The sequence below is a fragment of the Callithrix jacchus genome, chromosome 11 (genome assembly GCF_049354715.1).
Source record: "Callithrix jacchus isolate 240 chromosome 11, calJac240_pri, whole genome shotgun sequence".
NCBI classification, from domain to species: Eukaryota; Metazoa; Chordata; class Mammalia; order Primates; family Cebidae; genus Callithrix; species Callithrix jacchus.
In genome coordinates, this window is record NC_133512.1 from 72,581,959 (window position 1) to 72,602,176 (window position 20,218).

A 20,218-nucleotide genomic window follows, 5' to 3' on the forward strand; every position below is an offset into this window, starting at 1 on the left:
CCCTGTCTTTTAAGATAAAAATAAAACCCCAAACTTTAAAACAGTATTGCCTTGCAAGAAGGTTTCATATTTTAGTGTTGGAAAAATTATAATTTAAATCTTAGGTACCATAAATAAGCAGCTTATAGATAATCTTAATTTTAGTTTGCTAAGCAGAAACCTTAAAATTTTGCCTGTTTAGTGTCTAACTGTAAATGTGAAATAATGCTCTTCCAGAGCCAACAAAATGTTCTCTCAAGTCACAAGGACTCTTTGTGCTTCTTTTTCCTTCTCTGAAAGAAGGTGGGTGGAGTTCATATGGAGCTGAAACCTTAAAATAGTAAATGTTTTTTCAATTTTGCTTCAAGGATTGTCTACTAGACACTCTTTGGGCTGCCTGCCTAGTTATCAAGCCATCCCTTCCTTTCTCTTAAAAAAGTTCCTTCCTTCTACACACATATGAATAAGCTCACAACCTTATACAACACCAATCTCACTGGCAAGTTGGTTATTTTCTTCAGGAAGTTGAAAACAAGATGTAGCAATGCTAGTCATTCTGAGCTCTTCTCATAATCAGAGATAGAAGTGAATGGGACAGGTTAGATTACCCTAAGGGATGCCTTTATTCAGCACGTGAAGGCCAAAACACCAGAACAGTGAAAGTCAAAATACAGAGAGAGGTAAGAGTAAAACAGGTGTGCAGCAGAGAAGCAAAGAGAAGTATCCAAGCAGCCCAGAGACAGAGAAACTAGAAAACCATAGAAAGACACAGAGGCTGGCATGGAGAGAAAAATCACCCAGGTTCTCTACTTCTTGGTTCTTATCCTTCAACCTGCTCAAGGGCAGTATTCCATTGCAATAAATTCTTTCTTCACTTAAGCTGCTTTGGAAGTAAGCTGCAACAAAAAATCTATACTGACAGAAAACTTTAAAAATTTTTCAGGATATTTATGCTCTACTCTAGGAGGGCAGGGGTGGAGCTTTATTGACTTTTCCCTATGAATCCAAATGTTGGCCTAAGCAGCACCATGTCATAAAAAAGCATCTGCTTTCCTAACTTGGGTCAAACCCAGTTCTGCCACCTTTCTAATGGCAAGACTAGTAACAAGTTCCTTAATTTCTAAACAGTTTTTATGTTCCTTCTAACACTAAGAGTTTATGTCAGGAGTAAAACTAACATACACAATGGGAAAGAAGGTGTCTAGAAACGCTATTCTTCCTGTTTTTGTAACATGTGACCTAGAACTCCCTTTTCAAGTTGGTTCTAGTCACAAATGCATGGTCTCAAAACCTCTTCAGAGTCATCTTATGGAAAACCCAATTTGCTGAGGAATCCAAACTAAGCAAGAGACCCACTATCATAAATAAGCTGTCTTAGTCCTCAATGCTTTTTTAAATATAATTTCTTTCTATAGGGCACTTTTAACAGATTTGATAGACACCAATGAAAAACACTAATCTAGTTATCTAAGAACTACGTAAACACAGAGTACTGCTTTATATACCTGAGATAAAGTAAAATTACCAGATTTAAGAACACTGACCATGTGACAGACTCCATCTTAAAAGGTCCAGGATCGGGCCCGGTGGCTCACGCCTGTAATCCCAGCACTTTGGGAGGCCGAGGCGGGTGGATCATGAGGTCAACAGATCAAGACCATCATGGTCAACATGGTGAAACCCCATCTCTACTAAAAATACAGAAAATCAGCTGGGCATGGTGGCGCGTGCCTGTAATCCCAGCTACTCGGGAGGCTGAGGCAGGAGAATTGCCTGAACCCAGGAGGCGGAGGTTGCTGTGAGCCGAGATCGCGCCATTGTACTCCAACCTGGGTAACAAGCGCGAAACTCCCTCTCAAAAAAAAAAAAGGTCCTACAGTAAGATTAAATAACTATGCCATAATAATGGAACATCAAAACACTCCTCATCAAAACACTCAGGAACACAGCGGCCAATTTCAAATTAACTCAGCATTGAAGTTGCTATTCCTTTGGAAATCCCATTATTTGGGTACATGAGCTTTGCTTATTTTATACGCATTCACCCTGTTCTTCCCATCTAAAACTCACAGTTATTGTCTCCATTTCTCTCCAGGTCTTTGAAAGTGTTGCTGCCTCTTACTCACCTAGTTCACCTAACAAACTCTTCCTTCAAAAACCAGCTCAAATGTGGCATCTTTGTCGAAATTGTCCATGATCTATTCAGGCAGATTTAGGCTCTCCTGTCTCTCTGGTTTAAATTCTGAATATACTTCCAATGGAACAATATTACATCTCTAATTTCTTCGACAAACTTCTATGTACTATGCTAGAAACTTTATATGTATTATCTTGGTCTTTCCAGGTATGTATTAGAGCTCCAACTTCTCTAGATAATCTGCTCAGAATCACAGCAGGACCAGGATAAAAATTAATGCCTGTATAGCTCCTGTATCTTCCCGTGAATCTATAGGTTCTAAGGCTTTTGGGACCCAAACCCCTTGAGAAACTAAGAGCTATGAACTTTCTTCCCCCAAAATGGGCTTACACATACAAAGTATTATATATTATTTAAAAGGGTTCAAGGAATCCCCTGAAGCCTACCCCCTGCTTCTCACAAGTCTGTGACAACAGAGACAAATCTTTGCACTCCTTCAGAGCCTATCAGGGTAGTCACTCAAATCTTGCTAAAATAGCTTTTAAAATGCCGATTAGATCTAAAAAAGTTATTACAGGAAATGTAGGCATTAGCACACTTCCCAAAGCCTCTGAGATTAATATGGTCCATGATATGATTAGACTCTCTATTCTCACCACATCTCATCTTGAATTATAATCACCCATGTTGTTCTCATGACAGTGAGTTCCCACAAGATCTGATGGTTTTTTTTTTTTAAGTGTTTGGTAGTTCCCCGTGTATTCATTCTCCTTCCTGCTGCCTTGTGAAGAAAGCTGTCTTGCTTTCCCTTCGTCTTCCACCATGATCGTAAGTTTCCTGAGGCCTCCCCAGCCATGATGAACTGTGGGTTAATTAAACCTTTCCTTATAAATTATCCAGTCTCAGCCAGTTCTTCATAGCCGTGTGAAAATGGACAAATACAGTCCACATTCCACTTTCTCCAAAATTAGACATTGTGTTGAAATTAATACCCTAAGATAATGTCAACAAAGTATGATTCATGGGGTGTGGGATGCACAAGTAGGGAAGCTACCTTAAGAAACCGCAGCTAATAAAATCGTATTTATTTTAAATATTTTAATTTAATTCAAGAGCAACTGCTGTTTGCTTCTTGTATCTGCCATAAGCCAGCCACAGACCCTACAATACCGTACAAATGAAAACAAGATTTTTGTGTGATTTCAGAAGGAAGGAGATAATTGTCAAGGTTTGACTGCATGAATCTAAAAAACTTAAATACTACAGGAAATAAAAAATGCTGGAAGAGGAGTTCAACTCATATTTGGAAAAGACTAGTGGTTTAGAAATTGCATATCACCTAATTTAACTTTTCAAGTTTTCGATTCAAATCTAATGAAAGGCTTTTTTTCTTATGGTATTAAAGATCAAATTTTACAAAGGAGAGCAAGTGCTTTAAGATAAAGTGCACTAAAATTTTATTCTAGAAAGTAAGAATCACATTTTTGCTTCTGAGTTTTTGGTAAACATGGTAAAGTCATTTTAAATTTTTAGCTTTCTCATCTTCCAAGTACTGGTTTATAAAATAAAAAGGAAGCTTTCTAAGGGAAAAAGTATGTTCAATAGTACAACCAAAGATAAGCAAGATTTCATTAATTTAGTAGGTATGCTCAAGGACCAAGAATAGCTTACTTCAAAGGGAAGAGAGGATACATACCACAGAGTATAGAAGTTTAACACTGGGAAGGTAATGTGACATGTTAAGAAGGCTCTGGAAGAAAAAAATAAAATAAAAATAAATAACAACAACAAAAAAGAAGGCTCTGCAATGCCAGACTAAAAAGTAAAGACTTTATCCTACAGGCCTTGTGATTCTCAACTAGGAGTAAAATTACAAAATACGGGGAAGCTTCCAGGTGAAGCCTTTTTTTTATTATTATTAAAAATATATATATATATAACTGGGGGGAGCTGAGAAGGGAAAAATCAGGGAATCTAAATTAGAAAGACAGACATATAATTACAGTTTGAAAAGAAAAGCAGCACTTGGATCAGATGCTTGTCCAATAATTGTAATGGTTATCAAAGGGGCGTTTTTTTTCTTAACTTTTATTTTATATAATAAAAATTAAATCATGCTTCCAGTGCAGCCCACATCTCCTGATGCCACTACTTGAAAGCAGTATTTTAGGAAAGTGAGTATGATATGTGGAATGGACTGGATTTCTTCTGGTTGAGGAAAGGATTTCCTGGATGAGGAAAGAAACCAGAGGCAAGGAGAGAAAACAGGTATCGCCACTTGTCACTCTCTAAATATTCACAAATTCACCATTTTTGAAGAGATACCAATGACACATCTGATTTTATTAAGTCCAAAGCCAAAACTTTAAAATTAGACATTAATTTTGTGTTGAAATTAATACCCTAAGATAATGTCAACGAAGTATGATTCATGGGGTATGGGATGCACAAGTAGGGAAGCTACCTTAAGAAACTGCAGCTAATAAAATCGTATTTATTTTAAATATTTTAATTCAATGTAGCTCTTATATTTTCTTTTTCAGTGGATGCTGAAAATACAACTAGAGTTATATGAACACATCTGTGTAGGAGGGGGAGAAGCAGCTCTCATGCTGGTCTAAAAGACAAACCCTTGGACCACTGAAGAATTCACCTGAATAATAAATCTGTCTTACAGCATTAAGCTCGTCTACAATTTCTGTACACGCAATGGACATTAGTGCCTATTAAATGCCAAGCACTATATTAAGCAATGGGGATACAGAAATAATTAAGTCCCAGTCTCTAGCCTTGGAGGTTTTCAGTCTGGGGAAGACAGAAATGTAAATGTTTATGAATCTAACAAACTGAGCACTATAAAAACACAGAAGTATTTAACATACGAACAAAAAAACCTACATCTATCTAAATGTTAATGTCTTACTTTCAGTTTCATCCTTTAAAAATCCTTTTTCCAAGCTAAATTTCAAATATTGATGGAAAAAAGCTAATATATTTTGAAAGTAAACACAGTAAAACATTCTTGAGACCGCTCAGAGTAAATTTTTAGTTTACTGTCTCAGTGAACCATGTCTGGGAGAGTTACTTAAAAGTTCACTTCCACTTCTGATGTTAAAATATAAATATGTTTAAGTGAATACTCATCAAAGGATGGATAAGAAAACCATAACTAAACCAGTGGCACTGGGAAAGCACTAAGATCAGCTCAAAGGCAAGGACTGAAAAATATTTCCTATCACTCTAGCTTTGAAAGACAAATTAACACATACAAAATCTTACAAGCTAATCACAAGAAGATACCACTTCACACCCAGTAGGATGTCTATAATATAAAGCAACAAGTATTGGTGAAGATGTAGAGAAACTGGAACCCTCGTACACTCCTGGTTGGAATGTAAAATGTGCAGCAGCTTTGGATAACAGTCTCGCAGTTCCTGAAAATGTTAAACATAGAGTTATCACGTGACTCAGCAATTCCACACTTAGATATATACCCAAGATAACTGAAAACATCCACACAGAAACTTGTACACAAATATTCACAGTAGCATTATTCATATTAGCCAAAAAGTGGAAACAACTCAAATGCCCATCAATATGATGAATGGATAAACAAAACGTGGTATCTATATAATAGAATATTATTCAGCCATAAAAAGACCAAAAGTACTACTAATCAATACTATTACATAGATGAAACTTGAAATCATCAGGTTAAATGGAGTCAGTCACAAAATACCACATATTATATGATTCTATTTATATAAAATGTCTAAAATACTTAAATCTATGGAAATAGAAGGTAGATTTGTGGTTGCCTGGGGCTGGTGGGAAGGTGGGGAGTGATTGTTAATGGGTACAGAAAGTGGAGAAAATGTCCTAAAATTGATTATGGTGATTGTTACATAACTTCATCAATATAATAAAAAACTAATGAATAATATACTTTAAATGAATAAATCTTATGGTAGGTACTTATATCTCAGTAAAGCTGTTAATAATTTTTTTAAACCTATAAGCTACAACACCGAATAGTTAAAGAAACAATGAAAAAAATATTTATACTTATACAGATTGTAGCATAAGATTTTTTCAGGCCAAAGAGGGCATACACATTGCTGGGCGTGGTGGCTCAAGCCTATAATCCCAGCACTTTGGGAGACCAAGGTGGGGGGATTATAAAGTGAAGAGATCGAGACCATCCTGGCAAACATGGTGAAACCCCATCTCTACTATTAGCTGGGCGTGGTGGTGTGCACCTGTAGTCCCAGCTACTTGGCAGGCTGAGGCAGGAGAATTGCTTGAACCCAGGAGGTGGAGGTTGCAGTGAGCTGAGATCACACCACTGCACTCCAGCCTGGCGACACAACAAGACTCTGTCAAAAAAAAAACAAAAAAAAAAACGAGGATATACACATAGACAAGAAATAATATTAAAAATATTCTCTATTTCTCTCTTTAAAACAAAAAAAAAAAAGGCAGTGGGAGGGGCACTCTCCTTCAGACTTCCTCCAGCTCCCACCATCTACTTTCAAAATGTTAAAAGAAACAGAAAGACACTAAACCCATCCTTCACCAGTGGTCTTCTCAAGCCACTGTAATCTGGCTTCTTCCCATACCCCAACCCAAATTGCTTTTTCCAGTCACCAAAGCACTCCTACATGCCAAATGGAATGGGTACTTTCTCAACCTCAGCTTACCAGTCCTCCCAGAATTATTTGACTCTGGTACTACCTCCTTTCTTGAAACTCTCCTTGGCTTTTCTGACATCTTTGGTTCTCCTCCCTCCACCTTGACCACATCTTCTCAGGAACAAACACTAGTACATCCTTCTTTTGGCTGTTCTTTTAAGACTGATGTTCTTCAACCTACAGGGGGTCACTCTACAAGTTTGTTGGAATAAGATCATTCACTCCCATGCTGTCAACTATCTCTTCTTACATGCTTATATGATGATGCCTACATCTTTAACTCCGTCCTGTCAGAAATCTTGAGCTCTACATTTCTACTGGATGTCTCATAGGCACCTCAGTTTTAACATGATGAAAATTAAATTTATCCTCTTCTCCCTTGAAACTTCCTCCTACAATATTGTTTGGTCTCCTCTACTTTTTTCTCCTCCCTCACTCCTTACTCTACCAAATGGTATTCTTTAGCTTGGGTGACAGAGACCAAACTAGACATTTTGGGAGTCGTAATACTATACTCTATTCTTCTTTACTACCCACATCTACTGAATCATTAAAACTCCTTTCTTAGGCCGGGCGCGGTGGATCACGAGGTCAACAGATGGAGACCATCCTGGTAAACATGGTGAAACCCTGTCTCAACTAAAAATACAAAAAATTAGCTGGGCATGGTGGTGCGTGCCTGTAATCTCAGCTACTCAGGAGGCCGAGGCTGGAGAATTGCTTGAACCCAGGAGGCGGAGGTTGCGGTGAGCCGAGATCACGCCACTGCACTCCAGCCTAGGTAACAAGAGCGAAACTCCATCTCAAAAAAAAAAACAAACAAAACTCCTTTCTTAATTCTTATCAGATATGTTGTATACTCTGTTTCCCCATCTCATTTCTTATATTTCAACAGCTTCCAAAATGCCACCCTTCATATTGCCATCAGAATCAACTTTGTAAAACACAAACAACTGTTTTACCTTTCTTAGAAGACTCAGTAGTGCTCCAGAAACCCAGACCAATGATTCTTACATTTTCTACCAGAACATTTGTGATTAAGTGAAGGTTCAGAGTACAACTCAAGGAGGAGGCTGGAGAAGGTGAGAGTGGGGGAACGACTCTGGAGTGGGCCAGCGTGTCTATTTTCTTAACATCACCTTAGTTTCTCCATGACACTAGGAGTTACAATGCCGATCGGTCTGTAGAATAAAATCTACATACAGCATAGATGTAAGATAATTCACAAAAAGACCTCTACCTAACTTTCCCAGTATAACCTTTATCATTTACCATGTATTAGCCCAGTGGTTCTCAAAATATGGTCCAGGACCACCCCCCCCAACCCCCAGCCATCAGAGGGAGTCTAGGGAATAACACCAGGTGTCTGTCAGACATGAATGTGCACCACCCTACTTTACACCTTTATCTCTCATTTTGCAAATACTAAAAGTAGAGATAATTAAAATCAAGTTCTGGATCAGCCACAAATTAACATGTTTTCAACATGCAAACAACCATCTGGCCAAGACAATTTTACACAATCTGGGTACCTTAGTTGTCACCTCTTTCACAGTATGGGGCGCAGCCAACGCCAGGAGTAGACCCTCACAGAGTAGTTAATGGCAAGTGGAAAATTTCTACCCTCAATAGTAATCAAGAAATTCAAAGATACCAGTTTTCAACCATCAAATAAAGATCAAGATAATTATATGAACATTCATACATTACTGACTTGTATAAATTGACAAAACTTTTTCAAGTTTATGAACATGTATTAAATGTTTATATACTTCTACCTAGTAATACTGGGAAGCTATCTTATACAACAGTGAAAAACGTAAAAGTTTCAGCATAAATGTTAATCACAGAATTATTATATGTAACAACTGAAAGTAGAATGGCCTAAATACTCAACCATAAAGAAACAGAATTAAGATATAAGATAGTCACCAGGTAGTAGGCCAGCCATGGTGGCTCACACCTGTAACTCCAGCACTTTGAGGCTAAGGCAGATGGATTGCTTGAGCCCAGGAGTTCAAGACCAGCATGGGCAACATAGGGAAACCCTGTCTCTACAAAAAACACAAAAATTAGATGGGCTTGGTGACGTGGGCTCCAGATAGTCCCAACTACTCTGAAGACTGAGGTGAGAGGATCACCTGAGCCCAGGGAGGCTGATGCTGCAGTCAGCCAGGACCACAGTAATGCACTCCAGCCTGGGTAACAGAGTGAGACACCATCTCAAAAACACAACAACAAAAAATTAAGAGGCAGCCTTTGAATGATGACACCATAGGACGGCTAGATAGAGTGTAAAGAGCATCGTACTGGAGTCAGGGAAGTGGAGTGTTCATTCAAACTGTGGTCTAAGCATAGGCATTATTAGTACTCTATTAATTTCCAAATTTGGAATAAACATTATTACTTTATAAATGGGATAGTTATATCAGCTACATTATCTCTAAGGCTCAGTCATAAAATGTCAAGATTTTAAAATGCATTTCTAATCCACATCAGAATTTAAGAATAGTTAGAATCTATCAGCTGATCTTTTTTTCCCTCTTTCCGTGCCAGAGGAACATAGTTCCTCTCGAGTCTTCCAGTCAGGGGAAAAAGCAGCACCAACTACCAGCAGCCTTAATTACAGCTATTGCTTATCAAGCCAGAAAATTAAAAAAAAAAAAAAAACAACAAAAAAAAAACAAGCCCTATAAAAGAATAGCTTTAGTCATCAAATCTCCAATGTAGAATCACCTAGCTATACCTAGGTATTATGGGAAAAAAAAGAAACTCATTTAGTGTTTGAGAAATGAACTCTCGGCCGGGAGTGGTGGACTGTAATTCTAGCAATTTGGGAGACCAAGGAGGGCGGATCAGGAGTTTGAGACCAGCCTAGCCAATATGGTGAAATCCTGTCTCCCCTAAAAATACAAAAATTAGCCAGGCATGATGGCGAGTGCATAATCTCAGCTACTCAGGAAGCTGAGGCAGGAGAATCCCTTGAACCCAGGAGGCGGACAAGCCGAGGTTGCACCACTGCACTCCAGCCTGGGTGACACAGTGTGAGACTCCTTCTCAAAAAAAAAAATGAACTCTCCAATAGGAATCCCTGACTCATCCACAAAGCATGAACCCTAAGGCTACTTCCCCAGTATAGGAGTTCAGAGGCTGGGCACCTGTCCTGATGGCCTGCATCACCAAACAATGCTCCTTCCTGATAGGATATGCCTAGGGATAACAAGATAACTAGCATGCAAACAAGAAATGACCAGGGACCACATCATCTCTTCTTCCATAACCAAAATAAGATGGTAAAATACTAGTTTTAGGCCAGGTGTGGTAGCTCATGCCTGTAATCCAAGTACTTTGGATGGCCAAGGCAGGTGGATCACTTGAGATCAGGAGTTTGAGACCAGCCTGGCCATTATGGCTAAACACCATCTCTACTAAAATACAAAAATTAGCGAGGCATGGTGACTTGCCACCTGTAATCACAGCTACCTGGGAGGCTGAGGCAGGAGAATGCTTGAACCTGGGTGGCGGAGGTTTCAGTGAGCTGAGATTGTACCACCGCACACCAGCCTGAGTCGCAGAGCGCAGAATGAGACCCCCCTCTCAAAAAAAAACAAACCAACGTTTTAGAAAGTGGTAAAAAAGGGGATGCCATCCAATTACCATAAATGACACCATTCAAAAGATATCAACGCAATGAAAAACTCTCAACAGTAAAAAGGGAAAATGCCCTCTTAACCCTTTCAGATCAAAAAGTAATTTTTCAAAAGTACGGTAAATATCAACAGCAAATGTTTAAATATAAGGAATATTTTTATTTTTAATAAGGAATAAGTTAGATTATTTAACTTTTATTTTCAATCTTCAAAAGATACTGAGAGAACTTTACTTCCATCCTCTATTATTGGTCTGGGGATGCAGGAATCACAAAGCTCAACGATACTACTACTATAATATAGTGTTAAGGTCAAGGACCTATTTTATAAGCTGTTAAAAATTTAACGCTAAAGCTTTACTAGACCGAAATCTCTTTAAAACGTGAAAAAGTATTTCACTACTAAGTCATATCACCTGTACCATAAAAACTACTGCACTTTTAAATAAAAACTAGCCAATGTTTGCTGCCCATTCATTTTAAAGATATTAACTGTGTATCCTTTTCATAATCCAATTTCAGAGTTAAGTCATTATTCTTGGAGGTTTATCTTATCCAGAATAAAAATTTTCCCTAGCTGTTTTCCTATTCCCAATCCCCACCAAGGCTAAGGAGCAACCACTTCCCAAAGTCCCACTTCCTTTTCCATTCCCCAGACCTACAGGGTTTCCAACGCCCCAGTCTTGCGCAATATCCGTAGGAGCAGCAGCCGCAACCACCGCCTCCTAAGCCGGGAAACAACCCTAGAGGGAACAGTGTCCAGCAGAAAATAAAAGAGGCGGGGGTGGGGGGTCGATAATGTAGGAAGTCGACTTCTGGTCCCACGCCTTCGGATCTGACCCCCTCATAGTGAGCTGGAGCAACAGCGTTATCTAGACCAATTTCACGAATAAGACTTTTAACCTTCACCTCCTCTCAAGCCTGCTTGCACAAGCAGAGGGCGGAAAGTGGGGGGCGGCGGAGCGAGGGGGGGCACCGGGAAGGTTATCTCCCAGTTCAGGGCTTCGGCCCTTAGCGTTGCCTCCGCCCCACCAGGACTATTGTTCCCAAGTTCCCCACCCCCACCCCGGATAGGAAGTGATAGTCACATCCCCTCCGCCTTCGGCAACATCCCCTGGGGAGTCCGAAATCAGCTTCCTTCAGGATAATCCCCCCCACCCACACTTACTCCCTGAACCTAGAGTCACTCGGACCCCCAAGACCACTTCAAACCTGGGTCTCAGGAGAGAAGACGCGGGTAAATGCAAATTAGGTAAACCCATGAGATTCCTTATGGACAATCCTTTCCCAAGCGTTGGAGATCATGACTGCACCGCCAGAAACAGAAGTCCTACTTCGCCCGCTTTGAGACCAGCTGGAGCAAAGGGACCCCAGGAATTAGTGCTAACCTCAATCCCCCCGTCCCCTGTCCCTCTGTCAGTCGCGATCTGCACTCCTCCGGGTCACAGCCAGATCCTGCCTCGACCCTCCAGGGAGGAGCGGACTGGGCGGGGAGGTGTGGAAACGCGAGCCCCCTCCGTCCCGCCGGCCTGCACCTCACTAGCCTCCGGCTCCCGACCGGGTAAACAATAGGTGGTCGCGAGCCGCGGTGCAGGCTGCGGGCTCGGCCGCGCGGCCGCTCCCTTCGCGTCCCGGGCGCCCGCGCGTGGGTCGCGAACACGGGAGAAGAAAGGAGGCCGAGGGAAGGAGAAGGTCTCGCCTCCCGCCGGCTTCCGAGTCCACCCGTACCGCCGGGTTGGTGCGCGCCCCCTCCGCCGCTCTCCTCACAGAGGTACACAAAGCACTGGCGGCCGGGCCGGGAGAGACAGTGATGGGCTCCGGCGCCGGCGAGACAGGGCGACAGCGAGGGGAGAGACTCACCATGAAGTCCCGGGCGAAGTTGTCCTCCCCATTGTGGTCGGGACTCTTCATGGCCTGGACCCTCTGGATGAATTTCCTCAGGATCTCCACTTGCTCCATCCTCCCGCGTCCCCCCGGTTGCGGTCGCTGGCCCCCCCGCCGCCCGCCCGCCCGGCGCAGAGCCCGCTCCGTCTTCCCCAGCTCGCTCCCCCAGCACGTCCCTCCCTCCCGACCCCCGCCAAGCCCCGCGGCTCCCTCCTCCTTCCCACCGCCCCAGGCGGCGGCTGCGGCGGCACCGGGGATCGCGACACCACAACTTCCAGAAGCAGCCGCCACTCTCCCACAGTACGAGACAAGCCGCTGCGGCTAGCGCCAACCCCAACCCCCAGCTTGCTCCATCCTCCTTCCCCGCCCTCCTCCTCCGTCGTAGACGACGCCGCCGCCGCCGCCGCCGCCGCCACCTCAGGAACAGAGCTCTCCGCTCGCCCTGCCCCCCCTTCCCGGTTCTTCCTCCCCCCCCACCCCCCCGCCAGCAGCCGCAGCCGCAGCCGCCTCTCCCAACGGGCGCGTCCCCGCCGCCACCCAGATGCGCGGGCTCGCGCTGCGGCTCCGCCCCAAGCGCTGCGCCCGCCGATCCACCCCCGCCCGCCTCCAGGTCACGCCCCCAACCCCGCCCCGCGGGTCCCAGCCCGTCTTGGAGTGGCTGGAAGGCGCTTCTGCGGGCGGCCTGGAGACCTGACTCCATTTCCGGGGCGTGGCCCCGTTCGGGGTGCTCAGAAGTCGGAGTAGCATTGGGAGGTGAGATGGTTGCCCAGTGAAGGGAATGCGACTCTGAGCCGGGCAAGTCCTAGTCGGTGAGAGTAGAATTCTGCTGGAATTTGCGGTCTCACCGCCTACTAAGGAGGAAAAGCAATTTTCAAGAGTCCCACGCCGCCGCCAGCCGTAGGCTCGGACTACAAGTCGCGGCCTGTGGAGTCCAGGAGCCGGGACAGGCGGGGACGGGCCGGGGGCGGGCGGGAGGCAGGCCGGGAACTGTAGTAGTGTCACCGCCACGTTCGCAGCAGGTAGGTGCTCATTTTGCTAACATTGCTGAGAGTGGACAGCAGTTAGGCTTTGGCACCTTGAACGTGGCTCCAGCGAAGGGAAGCGAAACGCTTCCTGGGTAACAGACTTTTATTCTTTGCGCATTCTCTAAAACCTGGCGACTGAGCGCCTGAGGTTCGGAGTGCCTTCTTCACAGACGATGCGGTAGTGGGAACTCTTGTGTTTGCCGAACTGAAGGGAATTTGTCTTCCTGTCTTTAGGTTCACAGCAGTTCAGAAATGAATGGGAAACTTTTCCCCCGTAGAACAGACTTTGTAAATCTATTAAATCTTTATAAATCTTTTTCTTTTTTCTTCTTTTTTTTAATGGAGCCAGCCAAGGTCTTGCTCTGTCGCCCAGGCTGAAGTGCAGTGCTATGATCACGGCTCCCTGCATCCTTGAACACCTGGACTCAAGGGATCCTCCTGCCTCAGTACGTCACCAAGCCCAACTAATACATTTTTTTAATTTATATTTTTATTTTTGGTAGAGAAGGGGGTCTCACTAGGTTGCCCAGAATGATGTCGAACTCCTGTGCTCAAGGGATCTTCACCCCTCGACTTCTGAAATTGTTGAGATTATAGGCGTGAGCCACTGCGCCTGGCCTATAAGTCTTTATTCATCCTTGTAAACTTCTGTCAGAGAATGTATTCTGGTCTAACTCATCATTTTACAAATAAAATGGCTTTCTGACATCCCCCAGCATATTCTTAGCAGAGCCGTAACTAGAACACAAGTTATTTTACTTTAACAACAGTGACCTTTCACAGTGTGACAGAACTGAAAGAACTTGACCTGTGAACTGACTTAGGTCATTTATACCCACAAACTTTTTTTTACAGAGCACAGTGGTCAGGGAATTTGGTTATAATAGGAAATATCAGTGGTAGAATACTTTCTTAGATAAAAGTTAGGAACACCATGGAATTTAGTGAAAAACTCGTTGAATAAAATAGGTGTAGGCTGGGCGTGGTGGCTCACGCCTGTAATTCCAGAACTTTGAAAGGCTGAGATGTGAGGATCACCTGAACCCAGGAGGCAGAGGCTGCAGTGAGCCGTGATGGTGATCCAACCTGGGAGACGGGAGTGAGGCCTGTCTTAAAAAAAAAAAAAAAGGTAAGAAAATAGGTGTGAGTAACAGGATACAATTCATTTACTTCTTAAAAAAAAAAAAAGAAAAATATTTTTCTTAAAGTAATCCAACTAATATATCCACCCAAGAACTATGCACTTCAGACCCTGTCTCTGCCAAAAATTCAAAAATTAGGTGGGTGTGGTGGGACATGCCTGTAGTCCCAGCTACTCCGGAGGCTGAGGCAGAATTGCTTGAACCGGGGAAATGGAAATGGATATGGATATTTCAGTGAGCCGAGATGGCGCCGCAGCACTCCAGCCTGGGCAACAGAGCGAGACTCCGTCTAAAAAGGTCGGACACTATGGCTCACGCCTGTTAATCCCTTTGGATTGGTCACTTTGGGAGGCCGAGGCGGGCCTATCACCTGAGGTCAGGGGTTCGAGACCTCAGGCTGGTCTTGGAGAAACCCCATTTCAACTAAAAACACAAAAAACTAGCCTGGCATGGTGGTGCATGCCCGTAATCCCAGCTACTCGGGAGGCTAAAGCAGGAGAATCGCTTAAACTCGGGAGACTGAGGTTGCATTGAGCCAAGATCATACCATTACCCTCCAGCCTGGGCAACAAGAGCGAAAATCCATCTCAAAAAAAAAAAAAAGAGAAAAAAGAAATAAGCACTTCACGTGAAAGAAAGAGAAAGAAAAGAAGCACTTTGAGTTATGTCTTTCCAAATCTTTTCCCATGCCTTTATATATGTATGTGCATGCAAAGAGATACAGTTTTGCTCTGTATTTCAAAAATTCACTTAAAGGAATAGTTTAATTTCTAAGGTAAACTTTATTTGAAAAAAGGGTCTGTGTATTTTACTTTAACTAGATAGACTGAAGTTTCATGAGATGTGAGAAAAGGCCAGAATCAGGGCTTGATCATGCTCACTGTAGATGACCCTCAGAAATGGAAGAGAAATTCGACTGTAGGAAGATAAATGAATAGATAATCAGGAGTGCCTCCACTTTTGATATGTCAAAAGAATGTACCAACCAGACAGTGATCGGTAAAGATTATATGCTGGACAAATTGTGTAACAGTCTAGTATAGTGTGCTATAATGTTGGATGAGAAGCATTACTTAGTTTAAGGTATTGAGTCCTATTTTGGCTGGTGTTTTTAGTCTTTTTTTTTAAACGTTTCCTCTTATTGGCAAGCTTCTTTCTCTCTCTTGCAACATTTGAGAGTTTCTTGAGTTATCACCAGCTACCTTTGGCATCTGCTGCTAGGTTTGGGAAAATTTATGTAAAGTATCTCCAGGAATTTCTTTTTTTTTTTTTTTGAGACAGAGTCTCGCTCAATTGCCCAGGCTGTAGTGCAGTGGCTTGATCTCGGTTCACTGCAGTCTCCGCCTCTTGGGTTCAAGTGATTCTCCTGCCTCAGCCTCCCAGTAGCTGGGATTACAGGCCCCCACCACTATGACCAGCTAATTTTTTTGAATTTTTAGTAGAGACGGGGTTTCACCATGTTGGCCAGGCTAGTCTCGACCCCTGACCTCAAATGATTCACCCGCCTCGGCCTCCCAAAGTTCTGGGATTACAGGGGTGAGCCACAGCTCCCGGCCAACTCTTTGGAAAGGTTTAGCAGTGCTTTTCTTGGCATCTGGCTAGCTTTTTCTTTTTCTTACATTTAGGTCTTGTTTCAATCTAGAGATGGTTTTTGAACATATTAGCATATGAGGATTTATGCTATGTGTGTTAGATACAAAAATGTTTCAGAGGTAGCTCTTTCTCCTAAGGAATGAACATCTAGTTCAGGAGACAGGATAAACAATAAATTCTTAGTTACTTTAAGTTAATAAATGTCAAAGAGTGATACAGTTTAACAATTCTGAGGAGAGAGAATTGTGGACTGGGCTGTCAGCATGAGGTGGTCACAGAGGTTTGAACAGGAAGTCGAACACCCCGGCAAGAGAATTGATAAAAAAGCATGAAGTTGGCAAAGCAGAAGTTTGAAGTAGAACATTTGTATAGATGGGCAAGCTCCAAAGTAGTCAAGGGTCTGGAAGATGTTGAGACTGTAGGCATGGGAGCCATAAGAGGTTTCTGAGGATAGGAGCAAAATGAGGAAATTATGGAAATGAGGAAAATATTAATCTGGTGCTTTTTTGATAAATTGTAAATTAATAAGGAGAGAGAAGGGAATGAGAGATATCAGGAGCCAGTACATGGAGCAACAAAAATAAAAGTAAGAAGTACAGGCCAGGTGCCCTGTCTCGCACCTGTAATCCCAGCACTTTGGGAGGCCAAGGCAGGCGGATCACTTGAGGTCAGGAGTTTGAGACCAATCCTGGCCAATATAGGGAAACCCCATCTCTACTAAAAATACAAAAATTATCCAGGAGTAGTGATAGGTACCTGTAATCCCAGCTACTTGGGAGGCTGAGGCAGGAGAATCACTTTAACCTGGGAGGCAGAGGTTGCAGTGAGCTGAGTGCACCACTGCCCTCCAGCCTAGGCATCAGAGCAAGCCTCTGTCTCAAAAAAAAAAAGTAACAAATACAAATACAAAGATGTAAGTGAATGAGACTTTGAAAGAACTCATAGAACTGGGGGGGTGACTTTCTTACAGAACAGGTAAGAAGGTTGAAGGCCAGACACCGTGGTTCATACCTGTAAATCCAACACTTTGGGAGGCTAAGTCAGGAGGATCACTTGAGCCCAGGAGTTTGAAACCAGCCTGGGCAACATAGCGAGACCTCATCTCTACAAAAATAAAAAGAAAATAGCTGGGCATGGTGGCATGTGCCTGTGGTCCCAGCTGCTTGGGAGGTTGGGGTGGGAGGATCACTTGAGCCAAGGAGATCAAGGCTGCAGTGACCCATGATCACACCACTACATTCCAGCCTGGATGACAGAGGGAGACCCTGTCTCAAAAAAAAAAAAGGAGGAAAAATCTATATGTGCTAACATGGACTAGGACCGAAGATATTGTAAATAAGAAAAGCAAGGCACACATTGTGTTTATATTCTTCCAGTTATATAATATCTAAATGAGAATAATTTAAATTGAACATACATAGAATATTTCTGAAGAGTACTTTAAAAACTTAGCTATGGTTGCCTCCAGGAGAGTCTTCAGAATCTTTGGTAGAAAGGAGACAATTTCTAACCTGTATACTCTTACATTATGAATATTTTACCATGTGCATGCATTACTTTTTCCACAAAGTTAAATCTGAATTTAAAAATTATTTTAGAATTTCAACTGAGGTTGTGGGAAGAATGGCAATATCATTAATAGACACAGGTAACTCAAAGGAAAAGGAGGCCGGGTCCAGTGGCTCACACCTGTAATTCCAGCACTTTTGGAGGCCAAGGCTGGAGGATTACTTGAGCCTGGGAGTTCAAGACCAGACTGGGCAATATAGTGAGACCCCGTTTCTATGAAATAAAATAATTAGCCAGGTGTGGCGGGATGCACCTGTAGTTCCAGCTACTCAGGAGGTTGAGTGGGGAGGATTGTTTAAGCCCTGGAGTTCCAAGCTGCAGTGAGCCATGATTGTACCACTGCACTCTACCTTGGGCAACAGAGCAAGACCCTATCTCAGAAAAAAAAAAAGCTAGGGGGAAGGAGGCAGATCTTGTTTGGGAGATTTAACTATAGTTCTCAAGGAAATTTACTGCTCTGCCCATCGTCTGTCACAGCCAAGTATTTGGGCACTTGAGAAGTTAATCAGTCCATACAGGGTGGCCAGCAATCTATATCCTGGTATAAGAAGATGGTCTGGGCCAATCATTTTGCACTCCTAGGAATCTGAATTTGGAAACTAGAAATAGTCATGCAGCAAGGGCAAAAGCTGAATGTATGCCATGGGGTAGAATTAGCGTTTTGAAGCCTCAAGAGAGTGTAGAAAGTGTAAAGATCTGATTGGTCAAGAAAAGAACATTGGGATGGGCTCAGTGGCTCATGCCTGTAAGTCCAGCCTTTGGGAGGCTGAGATGGTTGGGTCACTTGAGGCCAGGAGTTCAAGAGCAGCCTGGCTGACATGGCAAAGCCCCAGATCTATGAAATTTAAAAAAAAAAAAAATCATTTTAAAGGAAAGAAAAGAACATTAAGCAGACAGGCAGCAATATGTGGATATGTCACAACATAACCCATATAGCCATGGGGGAGATAGGGAGAATCTCCAGAGTACCCTGACTTCTGATAAACTTTCAGGAGAGGTTCAGTTGACATTTATTCCATAAGTAAATGCTGCTTTTTCTTTCTGTTTATTTATTTAGAGATGGAATCTTGCTCTGTCACCAGGCTGGAGTGCATTGGTGTGATCTTGGCCCACTGCAACCTCTGCCTTCCAGGTTCAAGCGATTCTCCTGCCTCAGCCTCCCAAATAGCTGGAACTATAGGTGTGCACCACCATGCTCCGCTAATTTTTGTATTTTTGGTAGAGACGGGGTTTTACCATGTTGGCCAGGATGGTCTCTATTTCTTGATCTCAGGATCTGCCCGCCTTGGCATCCCAAAGTGCTGGGATTATAGGCCTGAGCCACCGTACCCGGCCAACTCTGCTTTTCTTGAAACAATATGGTAGTAATAAAGAGCATGGACTCTGAAGTCAGAGAAATGAAGGTTCAAAAACCTGCTCTATTTCTTGTTCAGGTTAAGTTGCTTAACCTGTTTAAGCATCAGTTTCCTCTTTTAGGAAAGCCACTTGTTGCTGGCTTAATGAGATAATCTTCAGCAGTGGTGTACTATATACTTGCTCATATAAAACACAAAATAGCCCAGGCACAGCGGCTCATACCTGCAGTCCCAGCACTGTGGGAAGCTGAGACAGGAAAATTGCTTGAGACCAGGAGTTTGAGACCAACTTGGGCAACATAGTGAGACCCAATCTCTACAAAAAAATTTTTTTAATTACCCAGGTGTGGTGTTGTGCACCTGTAGTCCCAGCTACTTGGGAGGTTAAGGTGGGAGGATTGCTTGAACCTGGGAGGTTGAAGCTGCAATGAGCCCTGATGCCACTGCATTCCACCCTGGGCAGCAAAGCGAGATTCTGTCTCAAAAAGAAGAAAAATGAAACACAAAATAACTGGTTAAATAGAGTTAATGATTTCTGGGTATTGTACTTTTTTACCTCCTGCTTCATCTCGTTAGGCCCTTTTTCTACTCACTACATCACTCTGGGTAAGTACAGGAGGAATGAGAAGAAAGCTAAATTTCATTCTTTTAAAAATCTCTCTTACTACTTTTGTGAAAATATGAGTGGAAAGGAGTTTAATAATCCAAAAGAGGTTTCAGGGTGATCTCCTTATTTCATGTTCATAGTACCTTATTTCCCCTTAGCTCAGGTAAAATTAATGCTTTAAATATGTGTGAAAATTTTACCTTTTGGGGTATGTTCACATCTATACTCACGAAAGCTACCTTTGTTATGGCTTTCACAGCATTTTATAGCTCTTTGTGAGTTCTGTTCTTTTTTTTTTTTTCCACAAGCCTGGGAAGTAATTTCATGTCATTTTCTTCATTAATAGATGAAAGCTAAATAAAGAACAGTGAGTGAACATGATTTAGCTCACTTGTGGAAAACAAATGTCAGACATATGGCCAAAGCTTGCAGGTCCTGAGTTTCCAGATTGTTGCATCAACCACTGAGTCACAATGATTCTTTACCTGGTGTGATTTAAGTGAAACTGCAGGTGAAGATTGAAACCTTTCCTGAGAGTCTCCCACAGTGGCATTTCTAATATTAACCTGTCCTTTCATTCTGCATCC

At 42.7% G+C, this 20,218-nt stretch overlaps 2 protein-coding genes across 8 annotated transcripts in view; one reads left to right on the forward strand and one right to left on the reverse strand.

Annotated features, from left to right (window-relative positions):
• The window catches only part of PTPN12 (protein tyrosine phosphatase non-receptor type 12), a 107,220-nt gene extending 94,455 nt beyond the window's left edge, over positions 1-12,765 (reverse strand). For 4 of the 6 annotated variants that reach the window (XR_013524060.1, XM_078343061.1, XM_078343062.1 and 1 more), the window contains exons 1-2: positions 12,317-12,765; positions 3,813-3,866 (exon numbers count right to left, since the gene is read on the reverse strand). Coding sequence is in view for 5 of the 6 variants with exons in the window: in XM_078343061.1 (XP_078199187.1) it covers positions 3,813-3,866; positions 12,317-12,415 (153 nt within the window). In the remaining variant the exon portion in view is untranslated. The remainder of the gene's footprint in view (positions 1-3,812; positions 3,867-12,316) is intronic. The other 2 variants (XM_078343063.1, XM_002751667.6) reach the window with 1 other exon arrangement.
• A 284-nt stretch (positions 12,766-13,049) lies between these two features.
• Positions 13,050-20,218, forward strand: part of GSAP (gamma-secretase activating protein) — a 251,535-nt gene continuing 244,366 nt past the window's right edge. For both annotated transcript variants that reach the window (XM_078343041.1, XM_035254005.3), the window contains exons 1-2: positions 13,050-13,149; positions 13,715-13,811. The gene's annotated coding sequence lies outside the window, so the exon portion shown is untranslated. The remainder of the gene's footprint in view (positions 13,150-13,714; positions 13,812-20,218) is intronic.